Source organism: Poromitra crassiceps (assembly GCF_964638095.1).
Source record: "Poromitra crassiceps genome assembly, chromosome: 22".
NCBI lineage: Eukaryota > Metazoa > Chordata > Actinopteri > Beryciformes > Melamphaidae > Poromitra > Poromitra crassiceps.
In genome coordinates, this window is record NC_139647.1 from 1,585,825 (window position 1) to 1,607,605 (window position 21,781).

Consider the following 21,781-nt stretch of genomic DNA (forward strand, 5'->3'; position numbering starts at 1 on the left):
AAATAAAGGCTAATGTGATGTAAATTTTCTCTATCAGTGCTGAAGCAGGAAGTGACGTTTCACTTTGGCTCTCTATTGGCCAGCTGACAGGTCACTATTAGTTAGCAGTTGGCTATCTGTAACACGCGGATACTGAAGCCATTCCAGTGTAAACTAGACAGATCAACTAACAGCAAACCAGTGTAAACTAGACAGATCAACTAACAGCAAACCAGTGTACAAACCTAAGAAAATGTGTTTGTGTGAAATTTGTCTTCATTGAATGTAGAACCAAATTGAAGTTTGGTCGATCTTGATATGGTGAGATGAAATTGTAGGTAAGAACACACAGAGCTAGCGCTAGAACTTGATAAATATAATATATATAAAAGTTTATTTAAATGTATTCAAATAATATAATTGGGATATAGCTCTACATGGGGTAATGCTGCCTAGGTGGCACACAACAGGTATATAGAGATATTTGAAGCAATATGTGTCTCATTGTTGGGAAATATAAATAGTTTGAACAGTTTGCATCATTTCCACCCTATTTACATTGTTTCAGTTCAGTCCTTTCTGTACTTCTCTCCAGCTCCGGCGTTCCTCCAGTCATCAGAGTATTGAACCATGCCTGTGTGGATATCTTCTCTGAGAACATATGATCCAGTCATCAGAGTATTGAACCATGCCTGTGTGTATATCTTCTCTGAGAACATATGATCCAGTCATCAGAGTATTGAACCATGCCTGTGTGGATATCTTCTCTGAGAACATATGATCCAGTCATCAGAGTATTGAACCATGCCTGTGTGTATATCTTCTCTGAGAACATATGATCCAGTCATCAGAGTATTGAACCATGCCTGTGTGGATATCTTCTCTGAGAACATATGAGAGATATAGACAGAGGCATAGACTTACTGTGTGTATGTAAGTGGACATCATCCAGGAAAGTATTTACAGATCATACACATACAGTGATATAAACAACGGAATAGCAATTGTTGAGTTCCCCTTAGATCGGAACAGTTTGCAGAGGCGTCTTCACTGGGGCAAGAGGTCTGAGAGTATTACGCTCCTTCAGCCTTTCACATTTATATAATATCAATCTGGGAACCCAGAGTCTATTTTTATTTGAGAAATCGACTCTGGGACAGCTCTACCGTTTTCCCCAGCTTCCTGTACAGCGCGCCTCTCCTGCCTCCATCACTTCCTTTTCCGTGTCCGTGCTCCCCTGTAATAGCAACGTGCACCGCGACTTTCCAGTAATCTTTCACTGTTGTTGTAAGACGAGTTGATGTCTTCTATTCAGTGTGTTTATGCGTTAACGTTATTAGTGAATAGCCGAAACAGACGCGGAAAAGGAAAGTGTAAGTGACAGAAAAGTCACCATCACTTCCTTTTCCGCGTCTGTTTCGGTTATTCACTAATAACGTTAACGCATAAACACACTGCATAGAAGACATCAACTCATCTCACAGCAACAGTGGGAAATGACTGGAAAGTCGTGGTGCAAGTTGCTATTTAGACTGTAAACAGTGGAGCACGGACGCGGAAAAGGAAGTGACGGCGGCAGGAGAGGCGCGCTGTACAGGAAGCTGGGAAAAAAGGTAGGGCTGTCCCAGAGTCTATTTTTCAAATAAAAATAGACTCTGGGTTCCCATATTGATATAATATAAATGTTTGGGCATGAAAGCATGCATGTTTGAATTTTGTCTCAGTGCATAAATTGTATTGGTGTTATCTTATGGATACATTTATGACATTCCGGTGAGTTTCAGCATGAAACATTCCAGAAACATTCGGAGGGGGGGGGGAATAATAACAATTTCAAAAATTCCCCTAAACTGATATTTCCATGATAGTGCAGCGTGCAAACGTCCTTTGATAGAAGTTGCCTCGCTGTGGCGGCGGCGTTGGTGGCGTGATCCAGCGAGCAGGGGGGACAGGCGGGGGGGACTCCCACGGCTGGGGGCTGTGGGGACCCGTGGAAGGGGGACTGACGTCGGGATGCAGGTGAGGGTGAGAGTAAGGGTAGTGGTGGGGGTACGGGTGGGGGTGGGCGTGGGGGCGGGGATGTGAGTGAGCGTTATGGTTCTGATGGGGGAGCGGAGTGTGTGGCCGAGTGCGAGGGAGGTGGCGCGGAGCGGGCGCCGGAGCTGGAGCGTGACGTCAGCAGAAGTACTCGTCGGGCTGTCCCTCGATCTTAGCCGTGGCCTCGGAGTCCAGGCTGGAGCGGGCAGACAGGAGCCCGTTGGACTCCTCCGGGTTCAGTCGGGTCAGATACTCGCCCTCCAGCCCTTTGGCCTTTGTGCTGGGCGACAGCTTTTCGAAAGTGGCGTACGAGTCCTGGATGTCCTTGGGCTTCTTCCCCCAGTACTTCTGGATGCGCCTCTTCAGCGCCCCGCAGCACACGATGACAGTGAGCGGCACGGCGATGATGCACGCCACCGTGATCACGATGACGTTGATCAGCCTCTGGGTGCCGGTGGCGCTGGCCGCCTCGTCGGTGGAGAAGATGACACACTGTTCCTTCTTGGGGATCAGCCCCCTCACGCACACGCAGGCGATGTACTTGGTCCGGGGCACCAGCCCTTCGATGGTGACGCGATTCTGACCCGTCCCGACGTTGATCTTCCTCATGTCCCGCTCGCCGAACACGGCGTACAGCACGCTAAACGCTGTGGTGTTCTTGGCCTTAGGGGCCCTCCAGTTCAGGGAAATGGTATTGTCTGTGTCCCCCACCACCTTCACAGAGCGGACCACCCTGTCGGGGTCCTGCTGAAGGGAGGAGGTGTTGGCTGACAGGTTGCTGAGGTTGGTCTTCTCCAGGTCCAGCAGTCCGTCTGGGCTGGAGGAGGTGGCAGGCGCGGGGGTGGCTCTGTCAGGCGCGGGGGTGGCTCTGTCAGGCCCGGCGGTGGCTCTGTCAGGCCCGGGGGTGGCTCTGTCAGCTACACTATAACCGACTACTCCAGGACCTGGACCCAGACTAGGACCAGGCTCAAGCGTAGGTGGGAGTGGAGGTGTGGAGGTTGGAATCACATATATGGCCACCAGTTTCTCCTGGTAGGCAGCCTTGCCCATCTCTTTGGGTTTCTTGTCAATGCTGGTTTGGTTAGCATCTGGTTTGGGCGTGTTCAAGACCGTGAGAGAGACGACAGCCTCGGCGTTCCCGGCATAGTTAACGGCCTTGCAGATGTATTTCCCTGAATCGTGATGTGACACCTCGGGGACACGGAGGATGGACCAGGTGATTCCCTCCTTGGAGGCTTCCTGCTGGACTGTGAGGACACAAACACACTGGCTGTTAAACTGTGACAACAAAAAGGACACGCTACAAAAAAATAATATGACGGGGAAAACAAATGAAAAGGGTTTGAGCACAGGACCACTTTGAATAGTAGAAAAGAATTGTGTAATCTGAGGCAAATACCCATTCATAAATGTGTTAGTTAAGTGTAAATAATATGTATAAGCCCGTGCAGAAAGAACGTATTAGACAATGTTGCATCATCCATCATCGCTGTTGCATAACTCACTGTTCTGGCCACAGCTGTCAGACAGATGTACAACCTTACTACCTACCTAGTAGCTCTCTGTTTAATTAAAGACCCTGGAAACCGAAATCCACAAAAACCTTCTAACTATGTAATTTAGGGTCTTATGTGAGTAATTATAAGCCTCAAAAAGTTTGAGACATTAGTTTCAACCCAAATCCTAAATATCGCCATTTCAATATAAAGAGATAATTTTGCCTCGTTTCTCCATGACTTTCAAACCTAAATTTATACTTTGCAACGTTCATCATCGTTCATATTTGGCTGTTGGCTTATTAACATATGTTCCTGTGGTGTGAAGAACTCAAAATGCATATTTGTTTTGGGTTTCCAGGGTCTTTAACGAATTATTTCTTCTCTCAAGCACAACAGAGAGAGACAGGGAGAGCGATAGAGATCGAGAGAGACCCCAGACTCCCAAAAGCTGACTCACTCACCCGTCCCGTTGAAGGCTCTCCCATCCGCCCTGCGCCAAGTCAGGTCCGGGATGGGCACTCCGATGGTGCCGCAGCGCAGCAGCACGTTATTTCCCGCGGAGGTCCGGACGCGCGGCACGGCCGTGTGCACGCGCGGCGTCTGGCAGCGCCGCATCTCTGCGTCGCTGAACAAGACCCCCGACAGGCTCTCCGGGGCGGAGCAACGCAGCTGCGTGTCGATGAACGCCACCGAGAGCAGAGGAGACTTCTGGAACTGCACCAGGTCGTACAGCCGGCAGTCGCACACCCAGGGGTTATCGTGGAGACCTGAGGTGAGAGGGGACGGGTGGGCGGGACAAGTGAGGCTGCGAGAAAGGCATCCAGCTGGTGATAGACGAGCCTACAGATGGCTGCTGTGGATGTATAGGCTATGTGATAAATCCTGTAAGAGGATTAACATTTAATTCATAAACTAAATCAAGACTACGACCACGGCGACAGCGGCGGTGGTGATCATATCGGTGATGGTCGTGATGAAGGTCAGGTTTCGTTGCCAAAACATTAAGTGGAGCAGCGTAATGCGTGCAGTGCCTCTCATGTGAAATATAATCCTATAATTGTTACCAAACAGATAGCCTAAGGCCTAGGGGCCTATAGGCTATCTGTATGTGGCCCACAACCAAAAAGGTTTGGCCACCCCTGAAGAACTGCAGGACGAGGAGTAGTCTCTAGGCCCTAGACTACTCCTCGTCCTGCAGTTCTGATTGGCAGAGGCAAGTTCTAGAATGTTGTAGGACGATGAGTAGCTAGTTCACTGGAGTGAGACAATTCTTTTCAAAACTTGACCTCACTGTACTATACAATGACCTATTGTGACCTCTAGGATCATCACAGCCTCGTGAAACTTTACAGCCACAAACTAGAGACCTGGGACATTCAGGGGGTGTATGGTTCTGCTAGGTTCTGTATGGTTCTGCTAGGTATATTGAAAATATGGTGGTTTCTGAGCAATTTCCAGAACAGAAGTGCTCACTACCAAATCGCTGAAAAATGCAATTCTTACAGAAACCAAGTGGAAGAGGTTAAAAAAGTGACATGAAAAGTACTTGTTCCATGAGTATTTCTCTAAATCCACCCCTGCATGGCCTTAATGTGGACTAGGGGTGTTACAGCCTCGAATCGTTTATTGGGTAAACAAAGTTTGAAAGCAACGCGTCATGTCTTACCAAGTATCATCTTGGAGCTCCCGGGACCTTGCGCAGGTTTTGGCACCAGCCAGGTTGTGAGCACCTCTGCCGGCAGGGTGAGCAGGCTGTTGCTGGACAGATCCAGGTAGGTGAGGTTCTTCGTGTAAGCTGTGGCCTCTGCGGGCAGCGAGCCCAGCTGGTTGTCGTGCAAGTCGAGAAGTCTGAGGTTGGGCGTATCCATGAGAGACTCCCAGGGAAAGTCGGGGAGGGCATTCCCGTCCAGCCGAAGCTCTTCCAGGCTGAACAGGCCCCGGAAGCTGTCCGGGTTCAAGGCGGACAGCGTGTTGAAAGACAACCACAGGAACTCCAGACTGGAGAGGGAGTTGAAGGCTTCGCTCGGTATCTGCTTGATGGCTGTCTTCTCGATCCGCAGCTTGGACGTGTCAACAGGGAACCCGACAGGCACAAGAGATATCTCGGGGTCATTGCAGATTACGCTCCTAAAAGAGAGACATATTGTATGAAATACATGTGTATTTGTGTTCACTACTATAGTGTAAAGAATTAAAAGCAACATATTGTGCATAATCATTGCAAATTTGCAAATTAACAGCCCAATAGAAAATATTTATTTAACATTTTAAACCCCAAAGTCCACTGAAATGCTGTGAGATCACAAGTAACAAAAAATACTAGGGGTTACTCAGCAGGCCCGGTTCTATAGGGGTGCAAGAGCATGCAATGCACCCTCAGTTTAATATTTTGCCCCCTCAGAGGCTGTAGCAGGCTCATTTCTAAAGCTAGAATGAAAATCCTGGTATCATATGAAACTAGAAGACCTAGAACATAGTTGGTGACAACCTACCATGTCATGCTAGCCTGTTGGGAAGGGGGCTAACGCTCCAAATTTAGGCTAAATTTTGGCGAGTGAAAAACTGGCATGGCCATTTGTAAAGGGCTCCCTGGACCACTCACCTCAAGATATCTGAATGAGAATGGGTTCTATGAGTACCCACAAGTCTCCCCTTTAAAGACCTGCCCACGTTGATCTAATCCCATGCAGGTTTTGGCACACAAAAAACATGCAGTTCTTTGCATTTATCTTTCAATTTATGAAATCAAGTAATTCATAAATGTGTGATGTTTTTGCCTATTCTGTTATATGTATAAAATGACCTATTGTGACCTCTATGTAATCAGAGCCTCATTCAGGGGGGGGGGAGTAGGCTTTCCTATATTGACAATAAGGGGGTTTTCTGAGAAATTTCCAGAACAGAAGCGCTCGCCACCCAATCGCAGGAAAAAATGCAATTCTTACAGAAATCTCCAAATGTCAAAAGTTTTTGATACCAAATCACAGCATGAATTATTCGATGGTGTTCCTCAAGGTCTTTGGGGTGTTAATGTGGTTTTTGGAAGGATTTCTGACCATATTTAATTCAATTCTTGAGTGGTCAAAAATGGTTAAATCTTACACCAAATCTGTGTAACAAATGATATCACCCAAAAATTGCTGCAACAATTTATGATATAACACCTACACTATTTTCATTGCTGTTGCCTGCCTGCACTGTTGCTACTAGTGCACTCCCACTTCAAAGGGACCGGGTCTGTCCCCAATCCATTCAAAAACTCACAAAAACGATGTGGGAGCAAAGTATCTTTGCCTTTGAGAGATAATCCAGCATTAAATAAAATTGGACATGCACCCATGCACTCGAATGATCTTTTGTACACGTGTTCACACCATGCATAATCATATGAGCACAATACCTGCCCATCAAAAAGGATGCCTCCGTGGCGCACACATCAGAAACAAAATTAGCATAGGTATTTTGATTAGTTTGATTAGGTCATCATTGCAGTGTTTCCACCACTTACCTGGCCTTAGATCCGTCACTCAGGTTGTGGTAAAAACAGCTGCACTGCGACGGACAGGCGCTCACCGAGGAGAGAAGCTCACCTGTGGCCAGATAGAGCCCCAGCAGCAGGATGAGGAACATTTTGGCCCCCTTTTACGCACACGCAGCTTGCCTACGTGTTCCCAGTTTGCGCGCACAACAGACCTGCTTTCCCCCCCTCATTTATCGGAATATCATCGGCATGGCTTTAATTGTCCCACCGCTCCGCTGTCCCATAGTGATGATCAGACTGCTGTGAGTCCCCAGATCAAAAAGGATAGACGAGGATTAGCGAAAGGACTGGCGTTCTTTCTGGATGCGCGTATTGCGTCCCGGAATCCAATAGGCTGCGCAGAGACCTCCTATTTATTATCACAGAAAAATACTTCCGAAATGGTCATAATCCACTGTGATGTTTACCGCCCCCCCCCCTTCAAATGTTGTTTGTTCATTTGAGCCCTGTCGTGACTGTTAATCTGTAAATGGACGACACCACTATGTTTTGCCACAAGGTGGCCCCTAACTTATTGCTGTGGCTTCACATATGCTCACATTTTCTGATTTTTCTTTCTATAAAGCCTATATTTTTAATTTACATTACATCTACTGCTATTATCATTATTGTGATAAATGAATGCAGTGTAGTCAGGAAACACAAACTTGTATATTTTATTTCAATAAAACATATTGTTAAAAAAAGACAATTTATGCTAAATGAGGGACAAAAAAAACGCCCCATGGAACACTGTGTCATTATAAATAGGCACTATACAGCAAATCAACCACAGATCAATTCTCATTAAAGTAAATAAAAGTTTTATACGTAGTCTAGTAGTCTATTACATAATCATTTTTCATTCATATTCATTTCATTCTTCGTTCCATCGCCTGCATTGCAGGCACTATCCCTCATCTGTCAAGGCAGCATGGCTAAAGGAAACAAACAAACACAAAATATTTACATTTAGCTATATTAATATACAGGTTTTTAATTTGCAAGTAAATCACAAATCTATATTTAAAAAGACACAAGGTCTTATCAAAACAAGAGTAAGAAAATACAGGAGCCATACTTTGGCTTGACTGAGAGGAGAATGGCCCTTTAGTTCTTGTCCATAGTAACCTGTGGCCAGAATTCCACAAACTGGGAAAACACCTCAAAGGAAATTACAAAGCCTCTTGTTTTACAGTTTTTTTTTTACTACGTAGCCTACTACTAATTACTACATCTTGGCACCGCTCCAACGTGTTTCCCTTTACTCACATTACAAGGTTAGTGTTACACTTGGCTCGCATTACAAAGTCTGGAGAGACGGCCAAATGATCCAAGGCTTAAATGTGTTTTAAAGACTTGGAAGCCAAAACAGATTTAGAACAACAAGGCCATGTCGGAAGTTTGTTTGCTCAAAGTCTGACAGAATCTGCCATTCTGCAATATGGGGACAATAACAAAAAACATTATTTACATCAATAATATAGCTCTCTTTCTTTCTCTCTCTCTCTCTCTCACCCTCATGTGCATGTGTGTCTGTGTTGTGTGTGCCTTGCACTAAAATTTGACATTCAAACTTTTCTCTCATCCTCCTTAAGTGGCAGTTATGCACCCTTTAACCTTGTGTATGTAAATCCTTCAAGTCACAAACCTTGTATGGATGTAAAGCTGCATGGATCTTGTTTAGGCACTAAATGTGTCGAGCAAGGGAGGACAACCTTGTGAACTTAAACATTCCATATTGCACTGTTAATCTCATTAAGCTGTCTAGGCTATGGACCAGAAGACTGGACGTTATTTAAGGAGCAATGTCATTCTTAGTGTGCAGATATTCTCTATAATATATAACATAGAGAATGACATATTGTGCTAATATTGGAACAAGTATGTTCATTGTGTGATTATCATACAATATACTGTGTGTAAGGATTATACTGTGCCAGAGTTCTGCCACCAACATAAACTGTAGTTTGTTTAATGAATCAACTACGACACATTTCAAAACAAAGTCATCAAAACATATCCACATAATTATTATTATTTGTGTCAGCATCTTTACATTCACAAGATTACTCTTCCAGTTAAATTTAGGAATATGCTCAATTTAGTAAAGGCCCCTATAATCAAAGTGTGTTTTCTTTTTGTGACCAATTTTAAGGAGCACATTAGGACACAAAAACAAGCCCATGTCCAATGTGAAAAGTGCACATCTAAAGTCTGTCCTGCAGGGGTCAGTCAAGGACACAGGGATTTTTGCATTTACATCAGCGAGACAACCAAGAGAAATGCAGCCATCTGGGCAGTCTGTACTATGTCTGCGCGCCCCCCCCCCCCCCCACACCCCACACCCCACACACACACACACACACACACAAATAGTTGTCTAAGTTACACACTTGTTGATCAGTTACAGGATTAGTTGCTCATTTTAGACCATATTTTTGGACTTATCACTCAGTAAACCCCACTCCAAATTAATCCTAAATGGGCATGCATTATGGCTGTGACTTAATTTTTTTTAATATTTTCTTGTCTCGTCAGTGAGATCCCAGAATTGTTTTTGATCCCTAACATGGCATCAGTGTACCCCTGACTACTGTATGAGAGTGTCTGTGAGAGACTATCAGTGAGAGGCTTTGGTGTTCTCTGTTGACATCTCTGAGTCGTGACTTGTGTTCTGACCACAAATCAAATCCTGGTGAGTCCAGACTTTCCTCCACGAGTCAAAACACAGTGCTGCCATATGGGATAAAGGATGAATAAAGTGAGACAGATCTAGGGTATAATAGCCAGGATGTGGATCCTGTGGATCCTCTGTGTGTGTTTGCAATCATCACTCCATCGTCATCTTTGAGTCATCAATGAATGAATGAATGAACAGGCTTAATGAATTGTAAAACCTCATATAGGCTAGATTGTACTTCAGTATACTGTATTTCAACTTGACAAGAAATGTAAACAGTTGACTGATGCACATTTTATATCAGATGTTGGGAAGCAATAAGCAGTCATCTGCCTAGAGATAACATAGATTATGTCTTATAATGTCTTATGCTTTACTTTCTAATTTAAAGGGATAGTTCAATTTTTTTTTTATGTGAGGTAGGCCTACTTACCGACAGTCAGTGTACAACATGCAGTAGAATGCAGCTGAAATCTGCACTGGAGCCAGGTGATTGAGCGAGGAGGAGGAGGAGGAGGAGGAGGAGGAGGAGGAGGAGGAGGAGGAGGAGGAGGAGAAATGTTTTCCTTAAACCCGCATTTTTTTTTACGTTTTGGTCCGAGTGAAATGTTATGCGATCTCTCCTGTTTCTAAATATATATCTGTACCGTTTGGTTTGAACAAGTACAACTATTTTTTATAAGCATTTTAGGAAATGTCTATGGGAAAATAAATGGTGGATGAAAATCTCTGGTACAGTGCTGAAGCAGGAAGTGACGTTCCACTTTGGCTCATGCATAAAATTAATGAATGGATTTGTAGTGTTTTTATTGTTATTATTGTTGTTGTTGTTGTTGTTGTTGTTGTTGTTGTTGTTGTTAATAGCGCATGGAGTTTTGGTGGTGTTGTGTTTAGGGGCTAAACAAACACCATTGTTTATAATTATAGGGCCAACAGTCATGCAGTCATCATGTAAAGTAAAAAGCACAGGCCTACACAGTCAGTATGCTACATCACGTCACGTCAGTGCGTCCAGCATCGATCACTGCTGCCTGGTGACAGACAGTCGCTTGTTGCTTAGCAGACACCTGTTGTCTGTTGTAGCCTACAGTCTCCTTAAAGCGGTGCAGAGGTGTAGGCTGCGGCTGCACCAAACGTGTTTGACCTCACAGCACCGTAATGGATGGCGGTCGCATGGCGACACAAAAGGCTTGTTGTATAACTTAATTGCGGGCTAGTAGCGTTGCGGGGGTGGCTAATACGTATTTAAGGGGCTGCTGCGGGTTGTGTTCATTTAAGACATTCTTGCGCGGATTGGGGTGAAAGCGAGAGAGGGGGTTTGCTTGCCCTTTATATAATTACGTGCTTTTCACGTGAAATGCCCCTTTAAAAGCTGGCTTCTTCTTTGAGGCATATCGAAGCGCATCGTAGCCTACAGGAGCGGATAGTGGAGGAGTGAGCGAGTGAGTGCGCTCCGTGATTGCTGCACTTTGTTGGGTCAAATCGCCTCCAGGATGGTCTCGTCCTACCCTTTACCGGATGGCTTCTCCGACTTCGATGTGTTCTCCCTGGGATCTTGTCTGCTGGTGGAGGGTGAGTGTTTTTCTGTTGGAATTCCAGCCAAACACCGGCGGGATGGTTAGCCTACCTAACCTGCTAACCTCCACCACCTATGACAGGACCTACGTACCCGACGCTCCCCGGGCGGTCACCGCTCTCTCATGCTCATCTATAACCGATCTGAGCGGAGGATCGCCGGCACGCATTCTGCTCTCTCTCACCCCCGTGAGACCATTTTCCCGTCTGTCTGAAAAATGAAAGTGTTGTGTGAGATAGATGTGCGCACTGGATTCCAATTTCCATTCATACTCCGGGGTGGGTTACTATAGTAGTAACGCATTACAAGTAATTACGCGCGAAAAATGCTCATTTTCTTCAACAGTAGCAGGCTACTTCTGCTCGTTACTAGGCTACTCTACTTTTTTACTTCACTGCATTTGTCCACTCTGGGACAGATAGGGAAATGGAGAAAGACCCTGGTCAGGAGGGAGGGAGGGGGGGGGGGGGGGGGAGAGAGGGTAAGGTTCATATCTTAATTGTATGGGCTATCCTTATTTGTTTGATTACTAGCATAGACTACTTAATAGGCTACCAGTTATGAACAAGTAGTCTACTGTTATTTTGCAATGGCCCGCATATACCCTAAAATATTGCAATGGGGAGTAACTTGTAGTTTGAGTAATCTATTAACCAGGTAGCCTACTTTTTTAGCCTGCTTCAGTAGGTTTCTCAAATGGTAATTTTCATTTTTACTTGAGTCATAGTTTTATGGGAGTAATTGTACTTGAACTTGAGTATAGATTTTCACCCACCACTATCCTACGTAACACTAGTCTAATTCATTACGTGGATCAATTCTGTCATCTTCCAAAGGTCTTCTCGGGTTCTTCCTAAACGCCGTGACAGTGGTCGCCTTCGTCAAAGTAAGGGAACTGAGGACCCCCGGAAATTTCCTCGTTTTCAGCTTGGCACTGGCTGACATGGGCATCTCCATGAACGCCACCATCGCAGCTTTCTCCAGCTTTCTGAGGTGAGTGACGTTACATAACCACCGGTCACCAATGAATTTCCAATTGTTGCCAAATTAAAATGGAATGTACAAACAATCAATATCATTATCACTGGAGGCTACTGATCACCTTTCACCAGAGAGGAACATTGATATGTCCCTGGAGCTAGTCAGAAGATTGATAAAGCTACACATCCAGGCTATAGTTTGTTGCGAGCGGGTGTACAGGGACAGTGGATTTTCAAACTGTAATCAGGAGATGAGAGATGTTCAGGGATTATTATGGATCACCGGGTTCTCAGTTGTGAACGTGTTTGGCCACGGACAATGAAAGAGACCTGAACAGACCCTGCTATAACGACCCGGTCATGATTGGATAATTGTAATAATTCATCTTAGATACATAAATGCAGTGATTTGTGAACACTCACTCTGGGTCCAGGTACTGGCCTTATGGCTCGGATGGATGTCAGTCTCACGGTTTCCAGGGCTTTGCCACAGCGCTCGCCAGCATTCACTTCATAGCTGCTATTGCATGGGACAGATATCACCAGTACTGCACAAGTAAGTTACATTACGCCTATTGTACCTCTGCCACCGCAATAAGCCACGGCGCTAACACTAGCAACGGCACCAAAGTACACACACACACACACACACACACACACACAAACACACACACACACACACACACACAGACACACTGCATTCATGCATTCACTCAATAGATTTCTGTTCTTTGCTCAGCTGCTTCTAAGACCGATTGATATGCTAAGTCTTAAGAGGCCAGCTACTCAACAAGTGGCTCTTATCTGTAATCATGCCGGGTGCAGTGAGTCCATTCTGTTCCCCAAGCTTCCCCAAGACAGAAGATCCCAGGAAAAGAGGAGGTCCCACTCCCCAAACTTTTCCAGCTTGGGACCCAAAAGAGAAATTAGGTGTTTTTCCCGACGACCCGAACCACTCACAAAAATTGCCATGACATCTCAATTGTTAAACGATCATCAGAAAACAAGCACACTCGCTTAAAATGAATATGACAATTGGTATAAACGGAGAAGCGAATAGTGCTAAATTATAAAACGGCTCTCTCAAATCAAGCAATCTGATTGGTTCACAGCCATTGTATAAATCCAATAACCGAGTCCAATAACCCATGGCCATGGGTTATTGGACTCGGTTATTGGTTGCCATGGCAACTCTCTTACTAAAAGCCTTTGGTTTAAAAAAAAACAAATGGCGGAGACAGCTGTCAGATCCTTGTGAATCGATCTTCGCTTATAACTTTACTAATACTTAGCAGAAAATGATGTTTTGTACAAGAATAGATGCGGGCTAATGTCTTCTTTGCAAAAGAAAGGCTGTTAACCCCGCATTTAACCCCGTAACGTTAGTTGGTGTCGGGCTTTGCAGAAAGCACTCAGCTTCTCAGCAAGCGCTGAGAATGCAACGCTGCGCTTGAGCTGCCTGTCGGGGTTTCCAGAAAGCTCTCAACTTCTCAGCAAGCGCCAGGATTGGCCAATGTCAACTTCAGTCTCCAGAACGATCCAATCAAATCACCCGCACGTTCTTGCGGTCCCGCCTTACAGTAGTGTTTCAACTGACTCTATCAGAATGACATGCCAGTCGGAGTCGGACTTATAGTATTATTATTATTGTTATATTATCATACTTGGAAACCGTTTTATAAAAGCAATATAGCACTCGAGCTGCGTGTGTTGTGGCATATATCCCCCTGCTCAGCAGTTATCCCACTCGGCCGATAACAGCTGATCAGGGGGATATATTTGGCACAACACACTGGCTCTCATGCTATATTGCTTAAATATACCATAGCTAGCTAGGAAACCTGGGTTTCAATAGAAATGATTTTGTCTTTCAACCCTGACCAAAGCATGAACAAAGGTGGAGGAGGAGCTGTGACTCAACAGCTTAACTGCTGTTCTCACATGATTGTGAGGTTACTATAGGGTCATTGCTGTGGAGTGAATGTGTTATTAAAACAACGTGTCATAATTAACAGCAACTGACAATTTAAATATCAGCGTTGCTTTGCAGTAAAGTGTCGTGTTACATTGTGCTTCAGCAGTAATGTCATCTTTAATGGTCAGACACCTTTAGTTACTGTTATAAACAACCCTGTAATGTTCCCAACAAGTTTAATGGTGTAAAAGTCAAGTATAACTTCTTATCTTTCTAGCGGTATCGTTTTAATCATTTACTCTAAATTTGTCTTTACCAGAGTCAGAAAATGATGCTATCGCCGGTCGTTCAGCATCACGCATTCGCGCTAGACCGGAGCTGATCAGGCACCCTGGATCCATGCTAACATTAGCAATGCACTTAAGGCATTAACAATCAACTGTTGAGTGTCACTAGGTGCGTCCTCAGCCAACTTGTGGGTGGGTGCCCACTGGTGGGCCGCGCAGGTATTGCAAGTAGGCCGACAAATCATTTGCAAAACATTACAATCTTCATGGTAAAAAAAAATACGATTATTATGTATTATGAGAGTATATGAGAATGCAATTCTCTATTGTTGAATGGTACCATTAATTTGTAATCAATTATCCATTAATTAACCTATTGCAGACGGCGCCTCACTTTTAAGTTTCTGATTTCTGTGTGGTTTCATTGGCCTCCATACTGTTTTACGGTCGGATGTGGGCCGCGAACATTTGAGAGATTTTCACGACATGACATTCCATTCCATGAGTCGGAAAAGGTCGGGAACGCTAGATATATATATAATAAATAGATCATAAATGTTATTCCTCAACGCTGTTTCCCCCCCTGTTCCTCTCAGGGACAAAGCTCCAGTGGAGCAGTGCCGTCACTCTGGCTGTGTTTATCTGGCTGTTCACCGCCTTCTGGGCTGCCATGCCTCTCATTGGCTGGGGAGAATACGACTACGAGCCACTCAGGACCTGCTGCACTCTGGACTACAGCAAGGGAGACAGGTCAATATTCAATATATCGTTTTCTCCATCTTGTTTCTGCTTAAACAACTAATAAATAAAACAAATCAATCACTAGGTACTCATAGTTCATAACAATTTGACATCCTTTCTGCCCCCCCCCCCCACACACACACACACAGGAACTATGTGTCCTACCTGATCCCCATGGCCATCTTCAACATGGGCATCCAGGTGTTTGTTGTCATGTCCTCTTACCAGTCCATTGCACAGAAATTCAAGAAGACCGGAAACCCCAGGGTAAGAAAGCTATCTGCTAATTACACCACACAGAATTAGAAGTACTGTAATTCACTGTATGTAGAAAGAGATTTACCTTATCGATAATTCAATATTAAGATGATTCAAGATCAAAGATGACCTAAAGGTTTGTATCAACGCAGCAGTACAGTAGCTCTGAGTTGTTATTTGGTTCAGTCACTTAGCAAACCCAAACGCGATCTCACACACACATAATGGCAACGCTGAGAGAATTAGATTATTCATAAATCCAATAAACTGAATGCAGAAGTACAAGAATACCTCACATATTAGATTATTCACACTGTATCTATCTGCCAAATCAGTTCAAATATGTAATCTGTTGTCTTTGAAGTTGTCCAGTAGAAGGGACCAGAGGAGCTCTGCTCTCTGTTTTATTGTTCATAACAGTGGTGGCTGGTGAGCTAGAAAGCAATTGAGGAAACTCTCGCTGGCGCCAGCAGAAAAAAAGTGGGCGTTTTTTTTTTCCTTTTGCAGTTTGAAGACAGATTTAGAGGAATATCTCATTTTAATTTAGCATTAGGATTAGACTGTTGTGATGTCATTATACAGTTTTATAAAAAGTAGAGCGCGCACATCCACTCAAATTGCAGGTGCAGGACAAAAGCAATGAAACATATAAAAAGAAATAGAGTCCGCACACTGCTCGACTTGCTCCCAGTTGATTTATTTTTAACGTTTCGGTCAACAAGGACCTTCTGGCTGCAGCAGAGTCGAGCCCCGGAGGCAGCCTGGAGCAAAAGAAACTAACCAGGATTCCCTCAGTAGCGGCGAGCAAAGAGGGAAGAGCCCAGCGCCGAATCCCCGTCCGACGGGCGGACGCGGGAAATGTGGCGTACAGATGACCGCTTGCCCGGTGTCGCTCGGGGGCCAGAAGGTCCTTGTTGACCGAAACGTTAAAAATAAATCAACTGGGAGCAAGTCGAGCAGTGTGCGGACTCTATTATACAGTTTTAACCATCAATAATAGTTCCTTTTCTCATTATTTCATTTCTCAGAGTAAATACTGTATATTTATTTCGAGATTTTTGTCAATTATTTGTGCTGTTATGGTTACTCACTTCTACACTAGCTTAGTTTGTATTACTTATGGATGGCATGGAATTATAGTTAAAATAGATTATCCCTCCTTTTTGCTAGGGACCCCACTTTGAAAACCACTGGCTTAGGCTACAACTGTTACGAGAAGGTTTCAGGATTTATCTCTATGCCTTAGGCTGTGATTACTATTTATATAAATCTATTTATTCACATAGATTCATGATATATTATGGTATACAGCCTACCTGTGACATCAATGTTTTGATTAATCTGTCTAAATGTAGCCTATTACTGCATGACTGATCCTATGATGTCATTGTAATCACACTCAGGTGTGCTTTCACAGGACAGGTGTTGTTCATTCAATCAGCCCACCTGTCTTTATAATGACTGTGTTTGTATGAGACTTGACATACTTGTTTAGTTACATTCCAATTCATCAACTTCGGAGCGTTATTTACCCCCCCTTCTCGACATGCTAGGTTGATGCTTGGGCCCAATCGATTCACTCACGCTTTACAAATGTGCTCGCTGTCAGCCATGGATTTACGGGCCAAATTCAGTTTAAAAATGTGGGAGTTTAAGGTTGCGGTTTTTATTAGGAAAAATGACAGCATGAAACATAAATACGAAAAAAATAGCACTGCTTGGTAGACCATTTGCATGCCGAATTTACTAGAAGACCCGGATAACTTGAAATGAATTGACTTACTTGCACATCCATGCCGTCTGTAGTGTAACCGCATGCAGCCGAGACGTTGCAAATATCCCAGTTTTCTCGGTCTCCACTCCGTACCGCGGCCCGCCCGATCGAAACTTGTGTCGGCTCGTAATGCAATGCAACGACTGTCTGGCTTGTGAACTAACTTACTGCTTGATAAAAAGTAAATACAAATAAGGGGAAAATATAATATGCTGCTACTGTCGTCAGTGTCGTGTAAATCTATATATTCCTGTCAGCTCATCACAGCAAAGTGGAATTTTGATGTCATCACTTCCTCGTAGTGAACTGGATTCAGCGTTGAGAGACTCATTCAACATTGGACAATACAATGTCAATCTTACCGATCTATCCAATCAACAACCAATTAGGTTGAATAAATTAATTGTTTGGTATTGATTGGTGAGGGCGGGTTAGGCTCCAGCTAAATATGATTGGTTAAAAAAAACACATAATTTCACTGTTCCTTGTGAAATGCATGAGTTTTCAACCAATAATATTTAGCATGAGATAAATTACCATGGGAATCAAACGCCCTAGTGGAGAATGTTTTTCTCGTCTACCCCCCGAGGGCATGACCAGGGCATGACAGACTGGCACAGGCTCTGTCTGCATGCAGCTCCATCAGTGCCCTACAGGTGTCACTGTTGTTGAAGCATTTTAAGAATAGCATGATTTTTTATTAAAGGTCCCAATTCGTGCAGCTGTAACCTCTTAAAAACGTGTCTCTGGTCCATAAAACATGATTCTGGATTAATTTGTCGAAAATATAGCAACCCCGTTTGTTGTGACGGAGTTGTCCCTTCCTCATCTCGTTGCGTCCCAAGAACGGTCTGTTTCTATAATATATTCAGAACTAACAGTTCCCATTGGCCGCTGAGGGAGAGCCCGCCCCAGGCTCCCAGCGGCCAATCAGATTAGCGTCTGTGGACCAGCACGCTAGGTTGTGTCCACAACTAACGTTAGCAACGCTACGCTAAAGAGGACATCTCAAAATGCCAAGACTTACCGAATGCACCTCCGCAGTTGCTGGATCATGTACAGTTGGCGTCGCTCCAGCTAGAAGTGTTAATTTTGTGGCTATAGACAAAATGGTGCAGGTAGCTTGTGTGAGAGAGACGCGCGCAGTATGCTTGAGGACCATTGTGACGTCCCAATACCCCGTCTGGGGAACAGAGCGTTAGGGGGCGTGGCTTGAAGGAGACTGCAGGGGGAAGCTGGATAGGGACAAATCCAACTGTGGCAGTTCTGAGCTTGTGACCACTCATTACAGGGAGGGATGACAGCAGTATATATGCATTTACAAGTAAAAACAGCTTTTGCACGGAATGGGACCTTTAAGAATTTTTTTTGATTGATATTTTATTAAAAATATATATATTATATAAAATCCCCCATCTCTTCTAACAAAATAAGGTCAAGGGAGGCAAGGGAGGATAACCATCCTCACTTGCCTCACTAGAAAAACCTCCTGTGGTTCATAACAGGAAAAAGTCCAACTTCCTTGCATGCTTGCCCAATAAAGGCAAAAGGTAGAAACTGCTCAAAGGAAAACTGACAAATAGTGTTGAGAATTTATTTGACTACCTAACCAAATTTCTTGTCATAAGATCTTTGAATATGTTTGAATAGTTTTTGAACTACCGTAGTTTAAAGAATCTAATTTTTGACCAGAATTGAAATAGCTTTGTAAGGCAGCATGGTCGTCACTCGTCATCATGCTGTTTTGCTCCTGTGATTAAGGAGCATGCAAGTTCTAACGCACATGTAGGTCATAGCCACAGGGAAAGAAGGACTGAGTGCCTCAGTAAGGAATGCTGCCAGTAGCTGGTGTGCTGTGAGAAAGACAATGTACTTCTGAATAGTGGCTGCTCAGAGGCTGAATCCAGTTGCCTAAGTGAGAGCCTAAGTGAACATCACTTCCTGCTTCAGCACTGCACCAGAGATTTTCGTCCGTTATTTATTTTCACATAGACATTTCGTAAAATGCTTATAAAAATAGTTTTACTTGGTCAAACCAAACGGTTCAGCTACATTTAGAATCGGGAGAGACAATAGAACATTTCACTAGGACCAAAACTAAAAGAAACGTCGAAAAAATATTTTCTTTAAATCTGCTCTTTTTTTAAACGTTTTGGTCTGAGTGAGATGTTATGTGGTCTCTCCTGTTTCTAAATATATCTGAACCGTTTGGTTTGAACAAGTAAAACGATTTTTATAAGCGTTTTACGAAATGTCTATGTGAAAATAAATGGCGGATGAAAGTCTCTGGTACAGTGCTGAAGCAGGAAGTGACGTTCACTTTGGCTCTCTATACGTCGCATGACCTCATTACTCACGGTCATGAACTGGCTAAAAAGAGACACTTTTATGACAAGCACAAAGCCTGCACAAACACCAAGCGCTCCACTAGCACAATACAATTACATAATCATTAACAACATAGGTCAAGACATAGATCAAGCACATGACATTTATGCCTTAAAGCACCTGGAAACCAAAAATAAATATGTGTTTTTGAGTTTGTCACACCACAGAAAAAAATCTGTTTGATTAACCACCAAGCCAAATTTGAACCATTAAAAATGTGGCCAGGTATATAAAATGAGGGTTGAAAATGATTAAAAAAACAAAGCAGTATTCTCTTAAACTGGGTGGGCGTGTCCACTGAACTGGGTGGGCGTGTCCACTGAACTGGGTGGGCGTGTCCACTGAAGTGCCCCTAGTGCTCTGATGTCCTGAAATATCTCTGATATTCTGATATCTGAAATATCAGTGGTTCTCAAACTTTTTCAAATCAAGGACCCCTAAACTGACACAAATTAGACCACGGATCCCAATTTGATCAGATTTTTGCTTTTAGATGTATTATTACAGAAAGTGCATGAAACCCATGGCCAAAATAGTCATTATGTTACTGATGGATGGAATTCTAGTGAAAATAAATGATTCCCCTTTTTGCTGGGGACCCCCTGGTACCCCTTCAAGGACCCCTGGGGACCCCACTTTGAGAGCCACTGCTCTCGATATAACACAAGTGCCTTTTCCATCTGATTAGGAAAAGGAACGGGTTGGTTTCCATAATCAATGGTTAAAATAATGCTTACTTCAAACTCTGGATCAGAGCAAACTGCCTCGTCACGCACTCGCTATTTCTATCAATTCAGCATGAAATTATCTTAACCCAGACACAGCCCCCCCCCCCCCCCAACCATTATCCCAGGCTTGTGACTTGTCCCTGATATGAGGGTGAACCTCATGACACATTTCTCTGTCCTGCCACTCTTTAGGAGCGAACACTAACAACTCCTTTTTGTTCTGTTGTCTGCTTTTCTCCCTCTCTCTCTCTTTTCTCCCTCTCTCTCTCTTTTCTTTCTCTCTCTCTCTCTCTCTCTCTCTCTCTCTCTCTCTCTCTCTCTCTCTCTCTCTCTCTCTCTCTCTCTCTCTCTCTCTCTCTCTCTCTCTCTCTCTCTCTCTCTCTCTCTCTCTCTCTCTCTCTCTCTCTCTCTCTCTCTCTCTCTCTCTCTGCCGCAGTTCAACGCTAACACTCCTCTGAAGGCTATGCTGTTCTGCTGGGGCCCCTATGGCGTCCTGGCTTTCTACGCTGCCGTGGAGAACGCCAACCTGGTGTCCCCCAAGCTCAGGATGGTGAGGACAACAAACACACGCTCACATAAGAGAGCCAAAGTGGAACGTCACTTCCTGCTTCAGCACTGTACCAGAGATTTCCATCCGCCATTTATATTCCCATAGCCATTTCGTAAAATGCGTATAAAGATAGTTTAAACCACAAAATGTTGAATGTGTACAGATGGCTACTGAGCTGGCACCAGCAGCTCTACTTGATAACTGTATTTGAGTGAGAATCTGTGATGCCTCTGCAGGTCTTCTAAGCGTTGACAACCTCGTTGTGTTTTCGCACCTGTTTCTGCAGATTGCTCCTATCCTGGCTAAGACCTCTCCCACCTTCAACGTGTTCCTGTACGCCTTGGGAAATGAGAACTACAGAGGAGGCATCTGGCAGTTCCTCACCGGGGAAAAGATTGAAGTGCCTCAAATTGAGAACAAGTCCAAATAAACTAAGCATGCAATAATTACACACACACGTTCTGTCCTGGTGGTTTCTCACAGGTACCTCGATGTTTTTTGTTTGTGTGAGTGTATGTGCCTGTGTTGTACCTTGTGCTGTGCTATAGTCATCCTGCCCTATATAACGCACCCGGCCACCCAGGACCTATTGTCCATTATTACTGCAGCTCTCATGCGAGGCTATTCTTAGAATACGGCAAACTGATTTGGCTCATTTTAAAATAAATTTGCAAATGACTTTTTCCCCAAACAATAGACCTTTTTCACAGCAACCGTTTTGAGGCGGTAAAGCAGGAAGTAAAGCAGGTGTAACCAATGCCAGTTCCATCCCATTTTAGGTGTTCCAGGGCCCTCTCATTAATGTTATTGGTTACACCTGCTTTACTTCCCTGCTTTACCGCCTAAAGACGGTTGCTGCGAAAAGG

The 21,781-nt window shown here is 44.1% G+C and overlaps 2 protein-coding genes across 2 annotated transcripts; one reads left to right on the forward strand and one right to left on the reverse strand.

Annotated features, from left to right (window-relative positions):
• Positions 1–2,154: 2,154 nt before the first annotated feature.
• On the reverse strand, positions 2,155–7,145 carry lrit1a (leucine-rich repeat, immunoglobulin-like and transmembrane domains 1a; the record flags this gene model as incomplete). Its single annotated transcript, XM_083658552.1, has 4 exons — positions 2,155–3,263; positions 3,977–4,282; positions 5,182–5,642; positions 7,024–7,145. The coding sequence occupies 4 exons, from the start codon at positions 7,143–7,145 to the stop codon at positions 2,155–2,157; spliced, it is 1,998 nt and encodes a 665-aa protein (XP_083514678.1).
• A 4,011-nt stretch (positions 7,146–11,156) lies between these two features.
• Positions 11,157–21,345, forward strand: rgra (retinal G protein coupled receptor a; the record flags this gene model as incomplete). Its single annotated transcript, XM_083658363.1, has 7 exons — positions 11,157–11,290; positions 12,131–12,287; positions 12,709–12,830; positions 15,073–15,226; positions 15,367–15,484; positions 20,802–20,915; positions 21,202–21,345. Exons 1-7 carry the CDS (start codon positions 11,212–11,214, stop codon positions 21,343–21,345), a joined length of 888 nt encoding a protein of 295 aa, XP_083514489.1. The 5' UTR covers positions 11,157–11,211.
• Positions 21,346–21,781: the final 436 nt, after the last annotated feature.